We start from the raw sequence: 15,415 nt of genomic DNA on the forward strand, positions 1-15,415 counted from the left end.
TGCAAATTCTCAGCACCTGCAAAAGTGTGACTACTGTGGTTTTGGCAATATTTTTGTTTCCCAGAATTCCAGGAAGTCCCTGACCAGTGAAGGGGTAAGGAATGATTGTTCTTACATAGGGCATATCTTGAGCTTGTCTCTGCTTATATTTGATATCTTAATTTGCATTAATGATTTGTTATGACCTCAAATAGAATTCTTGTATTTAGAAGAATATTTAGATTACAACAGACACAGGACAATTATAGGTAATACAGTATTATCTTTTAGTCTTAAGAAGTTTCACATTCATAGCATATTAAAAGTTATAAGCACTTAAATGATAATACATTTATGTACTTAATATGTGAAAATACTAAATATTTTAAAACTTTAAAAGTTTGAAATAAATGTGACCTATTATTCATGTTAGTAGTTAGTAATTTCATAGGTGATAAAAGTGATTCTTGAACTGAATGTTTTGCTCAAGTTATTTTTATAGATCAAGTAAATTCCTTTTATATTTTGATGAGAGAATATTAACCAACAATTTAAGATGTTCGTAGAGATCCGATAGGAAGTTTGCCATATGCTGCGTGCATTTTGAACATTAGAGCATTTAAAATTATTCCCTAGTTATACTATAGTATATATTATAAATAATACTATACTATGGTACTAATGCTATAATATTTACAAAATCTTAAGAAGCTTGAAGCAAATATGACCTTATCCTTTATATAAATGTTATTATTTTACAGAAAAAAAACTTCTTGAACTAAATATTTTACTGTTTTTAATAAACCAAATAAATTACTTTGATTTTTTTAATAACAATTCATGAATCACAATTCAAAATGTTTGTATAAATTTTAATACAACAATTGAATGAGGAGGCAATACAAAGAAAGTGTACACCAACAGCATCTCTCAGCTTTCAAACATTTTATGATGCATATTAATTATGGTGAGTTTGTATTTATTCATTCATTTAACAAATATTTACTGAGTGTCTATTATATGCCAACCTTTTTCAAGTCATTAGGGATGTATTAATGAATAAGACAAAGATCTTTGCCTGTAAGTAATTTACATTCTAATGAGGTATCCGGACAAGAACAAGGATGAAGCAAGTGAAGCACTCCATTCAGGTGGAAAATTTAAGGGGGTATCCAAAAACCTCAGTAATCAACATAAATAATATATATTATTCAATACAATAAATTTAACTTAATTAAATCAATATATTAAAAATCTATTCAATCCAGAAGTTTACGATGAATAAAATGACAAAAGCTGAAATACAGAAAAGTAACATTAGAACCTGAGGAAAAAGGAAAACTAATGAACCCTTATATATATGTTTCAAAAAAATACACTTTTTTATGGCTAATTTTTTCCAGAACACAAAGTTGTTGGAAAAATATTGAAAAATTTAAGTACATATATATTAAAATACATGCCATTATTTTAAGGCTAAATATTCTACTTATACCTGAATTTATTATAATTTTATTTTCCTGGCTTTAATGGATGCAAACTCACCAATAATATTTTTATGAAACCAATAATCATTTAAAGAATACATTAAAAGTCACAGAGAGGCACTTATTTTTTCCTTTGCCTCAGGCTCCAAAATGTCTAGGCATGGCACTGTGGGATTCTGTCTCTGTTGATATTTTGATCTTCATGGACTTTTTTTTTTTTTTTAGAAAATACGGTATTAAAATATTTAGCTTGATTACTGAGTTTTTTTGTGACACCTTAAGTTTTGAACCCATGGCAAATGTCATTTGCCTAAGACTAGTCCTCATTCTGTAAGGGGTACAGACAGTAAATAGTAAGTATAAAGCACTATTTTATATAGTACATTCAAAAATGGCAACTACTAGAAAAAAAAAATAGAGCATGATAAGGAAAAATGGGGAAAGGGAGGGAGTAGTTTTCAGTTTTAAATATAGAATGGTAGGCCTCCCTGGTGGCACAAGGGGTTAAGACACAAACTATGAAGCTGTCCGCGGCCACTGCAGCACGAGTTTGATCCCCAGTCAGCGAGCTACCCACATGGTGCAGCAGACCTCTCCTGACTTGCCCGCTGCTCCCCTCAGCAGTGTATTTCATTCCATCTGCCTGTTCCCCACTCTGTCTCTGGTGAATCCTCTCACCCCCTCCATGCCCACCCTGCACTTCTGGCCTGTACCCCAGTTCTTGTATGCATAAATAAGAAAGAAAAGGGAGGGAGGGAGGGAGGGAGGGAGGGAAGAAGGAAGGAAGGAGGGAAGGAAGGAAGGAAAGAAGGTAGTAAAGAGTAGGTAGAGTTTTTGTTTTGCAATTGAGTGCCTTAAAAATGAGAGTGGGACAAGGAGTCAAAAGTATGTACAAGAGAGTAATGTGTTTGCTTTATAGAATCTAAGCAACCCGTAGAGGACACACACATAGTGGATTAATATATTGGTGGTCCCAGTCCAATTAAGGTTCTTAGAGGAGATTTAAGAGCTGTAATCAGACAAAGGAATACATAAAGTTAGGCTCACAGGAGATTCAATATATACCTTATATATACTCTATAGTTTTGTCAAAACTTTTCAAAAACATTAAGGTTTTCTTATATTTCATAATAAAGTTATCTTCTTACCTCTGTTGAGGAAGGTCTACTTGGATTGAGGTACATATTCACCAATGTTTGGTCAGGGCAATTATCAGCTGGAATTTTGTGGACTTGTTTATCTTTCCTCATTTAAGCAGCATTTAATAAAAAGTTATAACAGATTTTTGGCTTGTTTGAAATAGATTCCACTCATTTCTGGTCTCTGATTTGTTCAAAAAGTGAAAAGAAAAACATAAAAGAATTTACAATAAATTCAAGTGTGGACGGGGCACAATGGACTGTGGCAGACTTTTACTGTCTTGGCAGCGGATATGCCAGAATAACATACTACTAAAGACCATGATTCTGTGTCTCTAAATCATATACAATATTGTAAATCAGTGTTACCTCAATTAAAAAAACTTAAAATAAACCGAGGAATGTATACAATCTATTTTTCTAATTCAAAAAAGATATTAGAAAAAAGGGCTGATAAAGGGAAAGACTTGAACATATATCCTATACAACTAAGTGAAGTGGTAAGTCACATTATAATGGGCTTGTGATCAGGGCAATTTTTCTTGTAGTCAAAAATACATACATATATTTATATCTATATACTTTACATAAAGTATAAATACCCTAAGACTGGATTTATACAGCTGAATTACAAAGACTGAATTTATACAGCTATAGGGTAAACCGTTTTATATGTATTTCTCCCTGGACTTGGATGCCTCAATAATAATAAATGTGAACAATCATTCCAGATGAAACACCACTCTTTAACTACATCAGACTATGTTTGTGTATTATTTTCTGTATTTTTCATTAGGGAATTTACGGAGTTTATAGGAATGCACAATAAAATCTGAAAAACTGTATAAATTCATTAATTAATTAAAATTTGAAAAATAAGTTAGCTGAACTATCACTCTAAAAGTAAATATATCAAAGTGCGACAATTCTTAAAAGACACACTAATCACACCAATCCCAGAAGCTTTTTGAAGATTACAAAACATTGCTCCACCTTGGTTTATATTAAAATAGTGATTGAAATCCACAAGCCTTAAAATTCCTGTGATATGGTACTAGTCACATCTCCATGAAATCCTGCAAGACCACTGATTGTTTAAATGATATCAGAATTAGGGCCTCCCTGGTGGCGCAGCAGTTGAGCGCTGGGTTGCGAAGCTGCCCGCAGCCTCTGCAGCGCCGGTTCGATCCCCGGCTGCTCCCGGGCCACCAGAGGAGGGTCCCACATGCGCGCAGACCTCTCCTGCCGCCCGCTGCTCCCCTCAGCAGTGTACTTCGGTCCTTCTGCCTGCTCTGCTCCCCACTCTGGCTCGGTGAATTCTCTCACCCTCCTGCACTTCTGACTATACCCAGTGCTTGTATAAATAAATAAATAAATATTTAAAAAAATAAATGATATCAGAATTAAATATTACATTTGGGACATATAATCTAAATCAAATTTGTTTCACATTTACTGCCTGTGTCAATTTCTTATATAATTAAAATTTAAGGTGTGACTTAAAGTGTGACTTGTCATTTCCACTCTCTCAAGCACTATTTTAAATATGTTACATTAAGAAAACACTCAGATATTCTGTATCTACTCAAAAGCTTTCTGCCATTATACTAACATTCATCTCTAAAAAAGCACAGACTGAATCAATATTGAGATTAAATCCTGGGCTGCCCAGAAACAAATAAAATGCCCTGGCTCTTTAAAAATTTAGTATTTTTTAAAAAGAGTAGATCATAGGCATTATAATTGTGAGAAGAATTCAAGTATGGCATTAGCAGATATCGAAGCAAAAAGAACGATACAAAGGTAAAGTCAGGAAGTTGTAATCACAGCAATGAGGTAAGCCTATGCAATGAGAAAGCTGTACTTATTTGTAAACAGCTAGGAAAAGAGAGAAAAGAATAGAGAGAAACGGCTAAGTGACTGGTGGTATGAGAAACAAACTGACGACACATAGATGATTCATGTTTATAGGTAAGTACTGGAGAGAAGAGTCCAGAAATTTTACTCCTGTGGTCCCCAATCTTGTATTTACTTCCTAGTTTGGTCTACCAGTTTAACAGTTGCTATTCATTGGGAGTATTGTCTCCATTACTGCTCTGTGCTAATCTTTACAATAATCTCCTGATAGCTGGACATAACTTGAGTAGTTTTTGTTATGAAAACCAAAAAAAGGTTTCCTATGCCTTTGTAGGCATGTTTAGAAATTGCAGTTGATCTTAATCAAATCATATTTCACATACAAATTCTTTATATATAATATGGGATTTTCAAATTCTTTACCTATTATTAACAAGCTAATGGACAAAATAATGGCAACAATTCAAGCAAAAGCTGACTGCTCTATAGCCAAAGATGAAATGACTACAGAAGTCTAATTTCTCATTTACTGCATAATTTTGCTTTATAAAACTCCCATGCCAGGAATGGAAAATTGTTTTTATCTGGCATATTAAATCCCATCTACTGGTACAGACTACCAAAAAAATGAGTTACTGAAAGGATCATAAGGTCACATCTGGCCTCAGTAAAAAACAGTGCAGAAATGGGTTATCATAGTCTACTGTGGATTTGGGAGGGGTATTAGCTATCTGCCATCTCTGATCAAGTCTCTAAGGAAAATTAACTTCCATGTTTTCTCTGCACAATCCCAAAATGATTTTGGGTGAGTGGCAATGCTGAAAATCAAGTTTAAGAATTTCTGATTTTTCAAATAAATGCTAACATTAGAAACTTGAACTGCATTGTTTAAACACACTAACAATATAGAATCCGGCACAAAGTAATGAGATTGAGAGCAGAAAAGCAGGTTTTAGCCCTGTATAACCTATAAAATCATCATTCACTCTAAGTCTCAGTTTCTGCAAAGTGGCTTGAACTCTAACATCATACACAACTCTAAAATTCTTGACATAATGCCTGATTCTTAAATCACCAAAGTATGAGTGTTATTTACCAGGATAAATTCAGGTTTCATATGTCCTGAGAGTTCTATTCAATTCAGTTCATGGCTAATATGTAAATGAAATCCTCTAATGTATTTTAAAGGGTTTCCTGTTTTAGGTAAAAAGACTCAAATGCTTACTGGCATTCCAGATCTCCTATGAATTTTATAGTCCTTAGAAACTATGAACTAAAGAACTTGGGTTACTAACAATAAGGTAAAGATCCCAAAAAAGTTGAAGTTGATTATGCTCCACTGCTAAAACAGGAAATGACAGATTTCTTGGTTGTTTCCTTGCTATTCATTGCCATAAGATTTTCTTGATGTCAAATTGTTTTTACAACAGACAATCTTTAACCATAGGAAATTTGAAGTTCTGTGTCTGTGTGGCTATTAAGTTTTTGTATAATGTCAAAGAACATGGTTTGTTTAGGAAATAGTGATGATTCATAAACTGTATTGTTAATCACTTCTAATGGAATGATACTAAAAATGAACTCAGTGGTGTTTTTCTTATCCTGTCTTAAATGAGTCCTTTAGTAGACACTATTGTCTCTCTGCACTACCTTTTTAAATTTTTTCTGACAATGTTTAAATGTACAACATTATAGATTTTGCATATTTCTCAACACTCTTCCTCACAGGAGAGGGGACTCAATTACATACATATTACCTGAAATTCCTTTTGGTACTAATATTTTATGATTCTTAAGAGGCATATTCTATAACTCCTCCTGTGAAATGGAACACTCTGAGTAAAGGTATTTAATCTTAAAAAAGCTGTTATGAATGAATCAACAAGGCACTAACACAAAAATGCGACTGGGGAAGAAGAAATGACATTGAGATACTTGTCATTTTCTTTCTATACAACGTGACTTCACTTCAGTCTCAAAAACAACTCTGGGGAGTAAGCTTTATTATTTCATTTTGAAATGAGGTAACAGGCTCAATGAAGTTTATATGTGGCTTGTCCAGGGATACCAAGATGATAGAGGCATAATTCAAACTCTGGTTTATAACCTAATTCTAGTCATTGAATCTATTACATGAATTAAGTACAATACTAAACTACATTGTACATTTTTATGAAATGATTTAAACGTTTTAGTAAATAAATTAGGTTTTGACAGAGATCAAGTTGTAAATGGACTTTCTCACTATACACACAATTTGAGTTTATTAATAACAGAATTATTCGTGTTTCTAGAAAACAGTGGTGTATTCAGAGATGGACTAACCCAAGAGAATAGGAAACATTTGTCCTAAGGGCTGTGACATGGTTTCATGGGAGAAATACTAATGGGCTGAGTCGATTTTGTTGGTTTAGATCCTCCCGTCTCTCCAGAAGGTTCCTTTGAGGGATAATTTCAAGTAGCATGTACTAAATTACAACCGAAATATAAAAGAACAAACTTTCCCGACGCACAAAGTTTTATTTTTAGAAGTACAGCAGGTGTTAACCCCCAAATGAAATGGACACCAAGAACGACGGGTGTAAACTTCCACCACCGTGCTGGATTCCTCACAGCCCTCCCCAAAAACAAAACCGGTAAGAGGTCACCGAAGCCAAACCCCGAGAAGAGAAGCGCCACTGCTCCCCGGCCCCCCGACTTCCCCCGGCGGTTTCTGTCCCGTCTGCACCCTCTTTCTGCCTTGGGGGGCCCGGTCTGGCGACCGGGAAGCGGGGTGCGGACGGGACGCCCGTAGGACAAACTCTCGAGGCTCAAGACAGCTAAGGGGACTGGGATGGGGGGACTTGCGCCCCGGTACTTCTCGAGCCTTCGCCTCGGCCGGGCTCTCCCCTCCTCTTCGGTCACCCCCCCGCCGCCTACACCACCAAGAAAGGGGGGACCTCCCCGTCGCCCCGCCACCAGCATATGACTTCCCTCCCCCGACTCCTCAGCGCCCCTCTTTGGCCTCGAGCTCTTCCCTTACCTCTACAGAGCCAGCCTCTCCCGAGAGGGAGGGAGGAGAGGCTGGGCGTCCCGCCGCTCCCGCGTCCGGTAGGGGCCTCGCCCACCTTCCGCTCCGCCCCTTCTCGCTCCCGTCAGCCCCTCCCTCAGGCTCGCGCTCCCGCGGGGGTGAGGCTTTGGGACCGAGAGCGCAGGACGGCGCGCGCGCATGCGCACCGAGGGTGGGACGGCTCCGCCAAGAACCGGAAACTTAGACACAAAGTTCGGAGCCCCGCCCCCGCCGCGCTGTCCCGCCGTCTGGCCCCCGCCGACCGACCAACCGACCGACAGACGAATCGGTCCGGCTCTCGCGTGCGCCATGTCTGGTTCCTCCAGCGTCGCGGCTATGAAGAAAGTGGTTCAACAACTCCGGCTGGAGGCTGGGCTCAACCGCGTGAAGGTGAGCTGGGGTGGCCGACCGGCCGAGGGGGAGGGGGAGGGAGGGCGGCGTCGGCGGGTGTGTCGGGCGGCGGTGACGGGGGGGACCCGCGACGGGGGGGGACCGCGTCCGGCTGGCGCGGCTTCCCCCGGGGAGAGCCGGCGCTCTCGGCGGCGCGGGGAGCGGCCCGCTTTAGGGAAGCGGCGCGGGTCGGCGCTGTTGTTGGAGGGAAGCGGCTGGTGCGCCCTTCCGCCCCTGGACTGTTCAGCCTCAGCTGGGCAGCGGCTTCCCGCATTCCGCTCCTCCTCCCTCTCGCCTTCCCTCCGCTGCGCTGCCTGGCCGGGGGCGCCAACAGGGCTGCCCCGCGCGGCCCGCACCCTGCCCGGCCCCTTCCGCCAGGCTCCCCTCTTGGCTGTGGCTGGGACAGGGACTCCGACTTGTGATTGAGAAGAGACTTGTTTTTACTTTTCATGTCAGGACTTTCCCAAGCCCAGGCCCTTTAAGCGGTAGATTATTACCGCCAACTCCTCTCAAGCATTAAACGCCTCGTTGAAAACAAGTGCTTAAATTATAAAGGAGCAAGTCATGTTTGTGAAACTTTCAAGGAGTCTGAGGTTACCTCCGGGGCCCTGTACAGTCTCGTACAAAGCGTGTATTTCGTTCCCATTTGGCACGATTTGCTCTGACCTTGGGGATATCTACTGGTCCGCACGCCGGAGAACGTGATTAGGGTGGAATTGTTGAATTTATGTTGGCATTTGGTCAGCACTGACCCTGTTTTGGGGTATTTACTTGTGGGGAGAAGCCTTTTGTGTTGTGTTAATATGACAATCTGGCATTCAAGTCCTATGCCAAGTTTCTTTTGAGTTTAAAATCCCAAATGGATTGGCTTTCTTGGGGGTACAAGAGATCAATTCAAACGTCAAACACTTTTTGTAATTGGAAACAGAAACTGAAGAATGGAAATCATGTATTCTGCTGACAGAAGCAACCAGTTTTCAAGATGACTTGATTCTGTATTCATCAGACTAGTCTCCCTTAAATGTTTTGTGGAGTAAGATTGTCTTCCATTTACCTACTTCATTAAGTGGAAATGTCAGGGATTTATTTGTCTTCACCTAGGGAGGGAACGGAAATTCCCATCTGTCTTCGTATGGGATTCCCCTCCCAGTCTGTTAAGTGCTGCATACTTTATTGGTATTTCTCTTACCTGCACATTTTTACTTCATCCTATTGGTTTATGGTTAGTCCTGCCTGAATATAACTCTGAAATTTGAAATCATACATTTCTTCAACTGTTACATTATTTAGTTTGCCTTTATCTTAGATTGACGTGGCCTGGGAAACAAGAAATGGGGCAGGAGGCAGGAAAGGGCTGGCTGAAAGTGAGAGTAAGTAGGAGTCCTTATCCCTAGTTTCCAAAGAAAATGAAGAGTCCTCAGACGAATTACTCTGAAACCTCAGGCTAAGATACTGTGAAAACCCGGAGACAACCACCGAAAACTCCGCAGCATGTTGCTGCTTGTATATCTGATTCTTTAGGAGGCTTCTGATTGGGATCATAAAAGCCACCGCCAGTGATTTGACTTTAAACTTTCAATTTGTGTGATGCTAGGCTTGTAGTGTAGTAAGGTGGGTAGGGAATTCCTGGCCCCCCCATCCCTGCCCTTAGAACTTTAAATGAGTTTTTGTTGTTTTTTTTTTTTTTTTTTAACACGTGGTTGCAAAATGTGGGTTTTTTGGGTGGTATTTTCAACTAGCACAAGTTTACTTTTTAAATCTTTATGTTTGAGTGCTTGACAAACTTCCCTGTGCCGGAGATCATGCCCTTTATTACCAATCAGAAAACTTTGAGAGTGAAAGAGGGCACTAATAATTATGCCAGGATTGTAGGGTTTCAGCCTCCTGGATAGTGATTAATACAGGGCCTGGGGGCAAGCAGCTTGTTCCAGTTATAGAGTCTTTGTCTAAGCTCTCTCTCCTGTCGGGAATTCTCAAAGATAAGTTTCTCATTGATGGTTTCTTGACTGAATCTTTTGTCATTTAGATCTCATTTTAAATGTCACTCCTCAGATAGCTTCAGTTAGGTCTTGTGATCATGGAACAGATCACTTTTCTGTGGAGCATCTTGTCTTTTCCTCTTTATTGTCAAGCTTCATAACATAAGGGGCTTGGCAATTCATCCGTATTCCCAGTGCCTGGAACTAAGTTTGGCACATACATAGTCACGCTTGAAACTTGTAAAAGTTAAATTTACCTTACATGTTAGGCAGAAAATTAACAGATAAATCACTAACCTTACTACTGGCTAATGTAAAATGAAGTATTAACATTGGGAAAAATGGTACCACCCATTCCCCCACCTTAGCTACACTTTTTGGAGGCAGAGAGGGAAGCCATTTGTCACAGCATTTGGTACTAGGATTTATAAACTGATTCCTTACATGGAAACTAAAGAAGCTTTTGGAACTCATTACTTTGGACTGTGGTAAAAGCCAATCATACAGGTAATTTCTGAGGAAACTAAATCCCGGGGAGATGGATCCTTAGGTAAGGTTCAGGGTGCAGCTGTAATCAGCAGGGGTTCTAGTTATAGAGAGCAATTTTTGCGATGCTCTTCAGAGGCCAAATACCCAGCTGGACTGGACAACTGCCCTTACTCTTCTTGGAAATAGTTAAAACTGAAAATATAATTTAGTCATTTTTCCCATTTTCCTAAATCTCAATTCAAGACTTGGGATTTTTTATTGGGAAATTTTTTCATTCTTCATGTTCTGCATCTGAACCAGTCATTATTTTGGTATTAATGTCCCAGCAACTGTTTAATGTTAAAAAACTAGACTGTGACAGTTTGCTGTTCCATTTCTTTGCCTGAAAAGGGATGATAGCAAACCTCAGTTTATTTGCACTTTAAAGGAGCTTCCCTTTAAAAAACTGTAAGAAACTTAAATGTGATTTAATAATTTTCATTTTTTGTAAGCAATGCCATCAAAACAGGACTTAAGGAACTTCTTCTGTGGCCTTCTAATTCTGATATCCTGAATAACCTTACCATAAAATATACAAATAGATCTTTCAATGAATGAATGCATTTCTCTTTTAATCTGATTTAGTTTAGCTGCAAGGGCATATGGACTCTAAATTTCAAGAACATTATACTCAGTACATATTCTTACAGTATTTGGTTTTCTGAATCTTAGGCTAAGTATGCTACATTATGATCATTTACAGTAGCAATTTTTCAGTAATACTGCAAGACAAAGCATTAGTTTGCTAGAATTTTAGCACTATTGTTTAACTTCTAATATTGTATGTACTGTTTTTTTTTTTAATTATGCATATAAGAACTCAGGTACAGGCCAGAGGTGTGGGGAGTGAGAGGATTCACCAGAGTGGGGAACAGAACAGGCAGACTGACTGAAATACACTGCTGAGGGGAGCAGCGGGTGAGTCAGGAGAGGTCTGCTGCTCCATGTGGGTTTCTCCCTGGCCAGGGATCAAACTCATGCTGCTGTGGCTGGGATAGTTTCATAAGTTGCCTCTTAACCCCTGCGCCACCAGGGAGGCCCGTAGGTACTGCTTTAATGAAAAACATTATGTTCAAGTTTGCTCTTGATCGAGCCATTTAATAAAGTAGCGGAGATTGCTGTGCTTTTGCAGGTTAATGAAATTGTATTGTTTGTACTGAATCATTTAATTCTTCTAATAAGCAGGCAAAATAGAACACACTACAAACCACAGGTCTTTACAATGGGATTACATTTCAGTAAATGTAATTTACAGAAAATATTGTGACTTGAAAATGCACTGTAATACATCTAGCTTACCTTTAATGTTCTCAGAAAACTTTCATTAGCACCATCTTAAAGTTGAAAATCTTAATTCTTAACCATGTTAAGTCAGGGACTGTGATATTTATATTTACAAGGAGTGTTTTAAGTATGAAGTCAGTATATGACTGTTGGCCTTCATTAGCATGTGATACTTCCTTTTGAGTTAAGAGCAATATTTACTGCTGGTAATTTGGGAAGACATGAGAAACCTTCATTAAAACATTATCGCCTTCTATCCCCCTCTTTCCTTTGTTATGTATAGGTTTCCCAGGCAGCTGCAGATTTGAAACAGTTTTGTCTGCAGAATGCTCAACATGACCCCTTGCTGACTGGAGTGTCTTCAAGTACAAATCCCTTCAGACCCCAGAAAGTCTGTTCCTTTTTGTAGTAAAATGAATTTTTGGAAGGTAAGTTTCCTTAAATTAAAACAACATCCCACATAATAGATACAACTTGTCAAGTCTTTTTTCACAGCACTTACAAATTGACCAAGTTTAACCCTTACACTTTTATATGGTTCTTTAAGTTTCTAGTCTTTTGTCTTGTGAGAAAGTGAGGACTGATGAAATTTGATTTAGTAGTCATGACAACTACTTGTTTCTATTTTACCATAAAGAGGGTTAGAGAATTTGCTAACTATAAAGGGGGTAGATTACTAGAAAATTCCTTTGCTGTGACAAGCCATGTTACTTTTTATAGCATTGGTCTAATGGTCTATTTTGGGGTCCCCAAATACAAGTTTCAGCAGATGGTTAGATAGTTAAATCTGCAGTGTTTGTGACTTTTAAAGTAGTACCAGTTGATTTTGGATTAACCCAGTAATAGGGCAGTGACGCAAAATGGGAGTTTGAATGAAAGATAAAATTTGAGGTAGTTGAATAGGCCGACTTGGTGGTCGGGAATAACATTTTAATTTTTATTCTTGTTTGTTACATAATGATAAAACAAGTTCATGGTGGCAGTGAGTCAAATTTCAGAGGATTAAGAAACTAAATGACTATCTGGCTTGAAGCACACTTACATATGCTAATCTGAACCTGTCAGATCAGATGTCAATGTGTGCAGTAACGTGTTAGTCCAAAAGAGAGGTAACCCCAGAATATACTGTGAATAGTTTAAATGTAATCCAAAGGTGTGCTACCTTTTATAAATCACAGTACTTTAGACAGGGAGTGTGGTCACTAATATTATGTAAGAAGCAATATTAAACTAATAATGCTTTTTAAAAAAGTCTGTGGCACACACCCTTTAAAAACATTCTAACTCCTCAAAGTCCAGGAAGCTGCTTCCTAAAATACCATTTTACGTAGTTGTGCCCTCTCTAATTAAGCTTTGTAGACTTGGGAGTGTCCAGGAAGTCTGTGGATAAGTATAACAAGTTTCCAGTAAATAAAATAAATGATTGGTTAAGGTTTCTGAAACACTGCGGGGGGGGGGGGGGGGGGGCGGGGGGGGCCGGGGGGGCCGGGAACAGGACGACCAACCTTTGACTAATAGGTTTTCTATAAGGAAGTAATTCTTTAGTAGTCTAGCACCTTCATATTTAAGAGTTGAATAAATTCCTTGCTTCTGGCAAGTATGAGTTTATAGTAGTCTTTCAAAATTTCTTATTTTTGAATTTATTTATTAAAGATCCTTTTTTAAACCTGTTTCTGCTGTGTTCACATTACAAAGTGGTTTATTTTCATCTAAGATAAAATACTGTTAGGAAGTCTGGGTGGCTTCTGTTACTAGTTTCATAGGGATTTACAGATGTTGAATGATTTGTTAAAGGTTATAAATATATCTGATTTCAGAGTAAAAAGAAATGACTAATAATTCCAGCAGTACAGAAAAACACCTTGTGGATATTATGATTTGAAATGCTTTGGGCTTTGAAATGAATATTATTCCAAACTTAGATATATCTTTTAAGACACTAATTCAGTAGGGTTGGGGTGAAGCTGTAGAATTTGCACTTCTTATAAGTTCCCAGGTTATACTGATGCTGATGTTCCTAAACCCACACTTAAGGGGCATGGATACAAAGAATATGCACTTGAGTGTGGCTTTTCATCATTAAAAACCAGCATAATTTAGCAACAGCTAGTACAAGGAAAGTAGAAATTATGACCGGCACACCTAGAAATAACCACTGACATATTTCCTCTTAAGAGAAAAAAATTCCTGTTTTTTTAAAAAAAGGATCATAATATGTAGTTTTTCTTTCTGCTTTTTAAAAACACTTAATGCTTTTCTTATTCCCATTAAATACTCTCTGTAAATGAGATTTTAATGATTGAACTGTAAATTAGTTGAAGATTGAGGCCAGTATCTTGGAGCATTTTCTCTCCACCTGTTTCCTTCAGGTAAATTTCTAGAAGTAAATTTGGTCAGTAAGAAACGACATTTAAAATAAATAAAATTAAATAATCCCTGCACTGTACTTTGCTTTTCTACTTGGAGCTTTGACAGTGTTTCTTTTGCTGAGCCCTTGCCAACCAGATCTTAACCTATTTGCTGTTTTGTTCCTTGCTTGTTTTGTAATTTGCACTGATTCAAGTATCATTATTGAGAGTAAGCATTGATTCTGTTCATATCTCTTGACTGTTATCTAATTATCATGTAAGTATAAAGATGAACCATGTATCTACCTTCCTGAATTAAATTGTCTACTTTGTTGGTATTTAAAAAGATTAAGTGGTATACCCATGTTTTTAATTCTTTGGGGTTTTTTTTTAAATAGTTTTTAAAGCAGCAGGTTTTTTATATTAAGGCATAATGGTTATTGCTTTATTTTTGATATTTGTATTGAGCCATGTAGATTGTTTAGTTGCTGTGTGTCATCATCTATATAAATATTAGTTTATTCCCATTAGGTTACATTTAGGCTATTTCCATTTTTTTGATATTAAACCACCACTAGCAATTACTATCCATGTTTCTTATCAGGGCAAATAGTATAACTATTATCTTCTACCCTAGTAAATTATTGCCAAACTCTTGCTCACTTTTAGGGATATTCAGATTTTTCTCAATTTAGGAGATTCTTACATATATTTTTATGTTATGGTGGAATGTGTTTTGGAAGTGATCTTTGTAAATCATTAAGTCTGGTTATTTACAAAACATAAATTATACATACTTCATTCAGGCTGGTGGTTAAAATTTAAGAGAAAGTTACTAAATTTACACCATAGACATTTCCTAGCTGATTTGTATGTATATGTGTGATTTGTTTGCCTAAAATGAAAAAAAATAAGGACACAGGCTTAGTTTAATATAAATCTCTTCCATAAACTGACATTCAAATTAGTGCCCTAAAAGTGATGAGATGTAATGCTAGTCAGAAAAATCTGTTCTTTGACCTTAACCCTAATTGATTTTTTCTTTTCCATTTCAGGTTTTGCAAACCACTTTTGATGAACCCGTGACTGGTCGAAAGCCAACTAAATTTGAGGCTGTAAAAAAGCTTATCCCTGTAACACGTGCCATACTATATAAACTCCTACTTTTGTCGGTTCTTAACATCTACCTCTCTGAATTTTCATGAATTTCTATTTCACAAGGTTAACTATTTTATATAGACTGGCAGCAGCATACAATAAAAAATGTAGTATAAAAGTTAGTTTCTTGTTTGATTATTGGTGTTAAATATACCGTATCAATCTGTTTTGAACAAGTAAGTTAAAAGACAATTTCCCCCTTCTTATAAGGAGTTTT

At 37.8% G+C, this 15,415-nt stretch overlaps 2 protein-coding genes across 2 annotated transcripts in view; one reads left to right on the top strand and one right to left on the bottom strand.

The window, feature by feature from the left end:
- Positions 1–2,665, bottom strand: part of SPATA1 (spermatogenesis associated 1) — a gene marked incomplete at its 3' end in the record, with an annotated part of 28,968 nt that extends 26,303 nt beyond the window's left edge. Inside the window, exon 1 of the mRNA XM_084242336.1 lies at positions 2,615–2,665. Coding sequence (XP_084098462.1) covers positions 2,615–2,650 — 36 coding nt within the window. The 5' untranslated portion in view covers positions 2,651–2,665. The remainder of the gene's footprint in view (positions 1–2,614) is intronic.
- Positions 2,666–7,780: 5,115 nt separating this feature from the next.
- Positions 7,781–15,286, top strand: GNG5 (G protein subunit gamma 5). Its single transcript, XM_084244297.1, has 3 exons — positions 7,781–7,901; positions 11,976–12,120; positions 15,096–15,286. The coding sequence occupies exons 1-2, from the start codon at positions 7,821–7,823 to the stop codon at positions 12,099–12,101; spliced, it is 207 nt and encodes a 68-aa protein (XP_084100423.1). The 5' UTR covers positions 7,781–7,820; the 3' UTR covers positions 12,102–12,120; positions 15,096–15,286.
- The last annotated feature ends 129 nt before the right edge of the window (positions 15,287–15,415 follow it).

The sequence above is a fragment of the Talpa europaea genome (assembly GCF_964194135.1).
Source record: "Talpa europaea genome assembly, chromosome: 9".
Lineage (NCBI taxonomy): Eukaryota > Metazoa > Chordata > Mammalia > Eulipotyphla > Talpidae > Talpa > Talpa europaea.